This window comes from Antrostomus carolinensis, unplaced genomic scaffold (assembly GCF_000700745.2).
Source record: "Antrostomus carolinensis isolate BGI_N321 unplaced genomic scaffold, ASM70074v2 scaffold53209, whole genome shotgun sequence".
Lineage (NCBI taxonomy): Eukaryota > Metazoa > Chordata > Aves > Caprimulgiformes > Caprimulgidae > Antrostomus > Antrostomus carolinensis.
This window is the reverse complement of record NW_010337493.1, coordinates 1-4,409: the sequence shown is the minus strand read 5'-3', so window position 1 is coordinate 4,409 and position 4,409 is coordinate 1. Positions and strand designations below refer to the sequence as shown.

At 45.2% G+C, this 4,409-nt stretch overlaps 1 protein-coding gene across 1 annotated transcript in view; it reads right to left on the bottom strand.

Moving 5' to 3' along the window:
• The window catches only part of DUSP22 (dual specificity phosphatase 22), a 36,763-nt gene extending 36,650 nt beyond the window's left edge, over positions 1–113 (bottom strand). The window contains exon 1 of the mRNA XM_029086780.1: positions 24–113. Coding sequence (XP_028942613.1) covers positions 24–113 — 90 coding nt within the window. The remainder of the gene's footprint in view (positions 1–23) is intronic.
• Positions 114–4,409: the final 4,296 nt, after the last annotated feature.

The window sequence follows — 4,409 nt, the reverse complement described above, 5'->3', positions numbered from 1 at the left end:
TGCTGAAAGGCGACCCAGCTTACCACACAAAGGTTATCAAGCCGGCAGAAGGGCCTGCAAAATAGCTTCTGATCTGCATTAACTCCAGGGCTTTCATCCGATAAAAACGTCATGTTCACTGTTATTTATCTGGCCTTGCACAAAGCAGAAAGGCTGCAGCGCTGCTCGCGCTCCCAGCAGCTTTGGTTTGTGGAAACACTGCTCCCTCTCAGCTTTGCTGGGTGACCTCTCTCCCTGCCCTGTCACACCAGCTCTAACCATTCTGCAACCAGTACTGAAAGACTGCTCACCTGGGACCCTTGCTGTATCCTCAACTGCTTACAAATTAAGGGCTGCTTGACAACACCAGTTAGACAATTAAATGGTTCTTTAATCTGGTACAAACAAGCACCTCTAAGCTTTGCACAGATAAGCTCAGACAGCTCTCTCCCCTTCCCTTCTTCATTTGTACAATTCCTACAAAGACAGCAAAATCAGCAGGGCGGTTTCCAATGCCAGAGTATCAAGTAGGGAAAAGAACCCTTACAACATCCTTCTGTCCCCTTCTGCATGCACAAGACTCACGGTTTCATGGACTGATTCATTATTTTAAGCATATTTGATGACGCTGCTGGAAGTGCAGCTCAAAGGCCACTAGCCCAGGCTACGAATCAGAAGCCAGTAGCTGCTCCAGAGAACAGAGTACACAAGGGCCACTGCTGAGGGCCAAACTCTGCAAACAAAAAACATGCTCTAAAGCAAAAGACAGTCAAGTTATGAACAAATTTCATCAACCACATCACCTCAGTCAGCTCCCTCAACTTAAGCTGGAAAAGTCAAAAAAAAAAAAAAAAAAAAAAAGAAAAAAAGCCTTTCTGATATTTTTAAATAGCTGTCTGGTATTTCCTATGTGCAGCACAAATCTCAAATCACACCACCACTACTGTAGAATTTTAGACTCCAGGACGTTATTTCTGCATCAAATATGTGCTCTCAAGAGAGAACAGAAGTTTAAATTCCAGTCATAGTCATTAAGGTTAGACATTATAAATTAGAGATACCAAGAAACACTGAAGGGTTGCAAAAAATGAGGCTTTTAAGACTGTTGTGGCAAAGGAGGAAAAATCCAGAAGTTTGTATTTGTGCATCATGAAGCAACATTGTATGCTAGATAGGAAATTAGGACACCGTGCAACCAAGGACAGATGTCACCCCTGTTGTCCTAGTCATTCTAGAAGCAAGAAACATTACTATGGGTGAAAGCTACCTGGAAAGAAGTGAATCTTCATGCCGTGCTGACTAATACTTCGGCACTAGACTACGGCTGGGAACTTTCAGCTGTGTCATCTCACACTGCCTTCAGTAACTGCAACTCCGGGCTGTGCAAAATGAAGTCCGATGGCTGCTAGGGGCGTGTGAGAGAGAAGGGGTGGGAGTCAGAAGAGAATAAAAATAAGGTGGTTGTTTTTGTGAACGTTTCAACCACTGCTTTATGAACAAAAACAGTAGCCTCTTTATATCATCCGAAACATTGAGAAGATGACCACGGACTCAACAACAGGTGTACAAGAACGCACAACCAAGCAACAAGGACACCAACGCCTATCTTCCTTCATACCTCGCACGAGAACAGCTCACGCTCTCCACCTTGCACAAAGGCAGAGTTCTGCAGTGGATGACAGCTGCTAATGCTTCTCATCAGTCCTCTCTGAAAATACACCTCTCTGGAGAATGGCTTAAAGGGCTACTTTGCTGCTGCTTCCTACACAGACACACAATTATAATAAAGCATCCAGCTCCCTGCCCAGTGCTGCTTCTAGACGCACTGAATGTACTGATGGGCGCTCTGGAGAAGTTCACCAGGCTTTCTGCAGAGACAGCAGACGAGCCCACTTTGTCCAGCAGTACAGGAGGGTGGCACGAGTCAGGGAGAGGGATTTGCTGCTGATGTGAACTGGCACACCTTTGCTGGATTCCACAGAACTGGTTACATCAGCTGTAACTATCCACACTGATTTATATTTCTTACGAATCAGCTCCTACAACAAACAGGGCTTATCTGCCCTTTTTCTAGAGATAACATTCAGCTCGCCCCTTCAGAAGGGTCTGCATGAATAACGAGCAGTTAACTATAACAGGACAAAAAAAACAAACCCAGGAAAAACTCTTTAATAAGCATATCCTGTTCACAGATATTCAAATCCAAGCACTACAATCTCTCAACACCACTGCAGCCGCTAGACTTCAGCTCCTGGAAAACATCTTTGTAATTTTCAACCACAGACTTCAACTTGAACTTTGAATACCAAGTTAGACATTAAGCATGAAGACAAGTCAGGTCACTCAGATAATTTCCTAAGTCAGACCCCATAATTCATCCTGTACTTAAAAGATGAAAAAAAAAAAAAAACAAAGTAAAGCACTAAAAATTAATCGTGGCTAAGTCAATGCACACTCACGAGCCAATTCTCCTTCTCCAAGTAGAATAAGAAGGGTATTTATGAACCAATACTTTCAGTCTAATTTGGGAAATGTCAGGAGGTGGGCTTAAGGAAAAAAAACAAGCACAGGCAATTTTACAGAGAAAACTAGCAACAAAAGACCACCTAAAGAGAATGACAGGCCTCCAGCCCTTGATCAGCACTAAGGGCCACATAAAGTCAGGTGCAATTGCTATTTGCTACGGAGCACATCGATATCATGTGACAGAAAAATAGGAGGAGGCCATGCCACTAAGAAAGGCTCAGCATCCAAGAGCAGCCACAGCAGCTGTAGCAATCTCTGAAGCTTTTCCTACCATGCCCATTACAGGTCACCACTAATCCTCTTCCTCTGGCGTCAGTACAAAGAGATTCCCAAAATGAAATAATCCACCACCAGATAAGCTGCTTATTTTTTCCTACCATCCGCAGATACCTCTACCACAACAAACACACTTCAGTTGGAAACTAAGGCAATTTGTATTGCTAAACTACACCGAGTCAAGAGAATACCCCCCAACGTGGGCATTGATGACTCCACGCCTCCCCTTGCCCCTCCGGCGTTTGCTGACTCACAAGATCAAAAGGAACAGATGATCCAGGGGCACATTCTGAAGGTGGCAAGTCCCAGACCTACACGTGGGACCCCTACAAAAATAAACGCTGATGGCCAGTACCCAATATGGTTGTAGCCTCCTTAAAGGAGCCAGCTTCCCCCACCCTGCTGAGCACTTCATCCTCTTGGATACAGCCATAAGAAGGGAGGAGAAAAATCAAAGTAGTGCTACGCTTGTCCTGAAAGCTCCAGTTGGTACCTGTCAGGGCAATACTTTACATAATTAAAATGACCAAATTGCTCGGAGTCACAGATTGCCAATAGGCATCTATGATACCTATAGGGTATCATAGCAAGATGTAATGCAAAGAGTGCTAAGCTTCCAAGGGCTGAGAATTGTCCTTCCTCCCCCACCCCCAAGACTGCAACTTTAGCATCCTATATCCTGCCCCTCTAAATGTTTTGATAATTTCAAATATTCCCAGAACAGTACAAACATACTGGATGTCTAAAAGAAGTCTCTCCAGCTGTGTTGCTTCCTAACTGGCCACTCCTAGAAGATGCCTCCAAGGAGAGGCTACATATCACAACATTATCCCTGGACTTTGAAACCAAAAATGGAGAGAAGGACCAAGGGACACTCTGCCTCCTACGTGCTAACTTGATTGGACTAACCACTCAGATCTTTCCCCTGCCCAAAGTTTCTACTTCAGTGTCTCTATCCATAGGATGAAAAGGCTTCACCTCCCAGATGGCACACTAAGCACTCTGGATGGTCACCAATCTGACTTCCAGGTGCAAGTATGTCACACTTGGACAACTCTCCCAACAACACTCCTTGGAAGTGTCCAAGGTCAGGTTGGATGAGACTTTCAGCAATCTGGTCTATTGGAAGGTGTCCCTGCTCATGGCAGGGGGGGTTGGAATTTGATAATCTTAGTCCCTTAGAAAGGGACCTTATTGCCTTCCAACCCAAACCATTCTGTGACTCTATGAACTTGGAAGCAGCTATTTCTAGCTCTTCTCCTTCACTTTGTCAGAGGCCACACGCTCACAGCAAAGCTACTCCCAAAGTACTCAAAGCAGGATGTCTGACAGGAGAGATGACTCAACTTCTGTTCCTCATAGTAAGCTATATATAAAAGGCTGGTTACCACCACACTTTCAAACCTAGGTTTAAAACAGAGGTGGAGATACTGAGAAAAATCACAGTTGTCCCTTGATAACCACCACGCCATGCCAGGGGAATCGACGCTCACAATAAGCCCCCACTGCCAAAAAGCCAACACCCTTTGCAAAACAGACCCATCTTCCTTCCTCACAGGGATCCCCGCTGGGGCCGAGCGCTTTCCCGTCCCACCAGCACCGGGCCCTGCCTTTCAGCGACAGCCCGT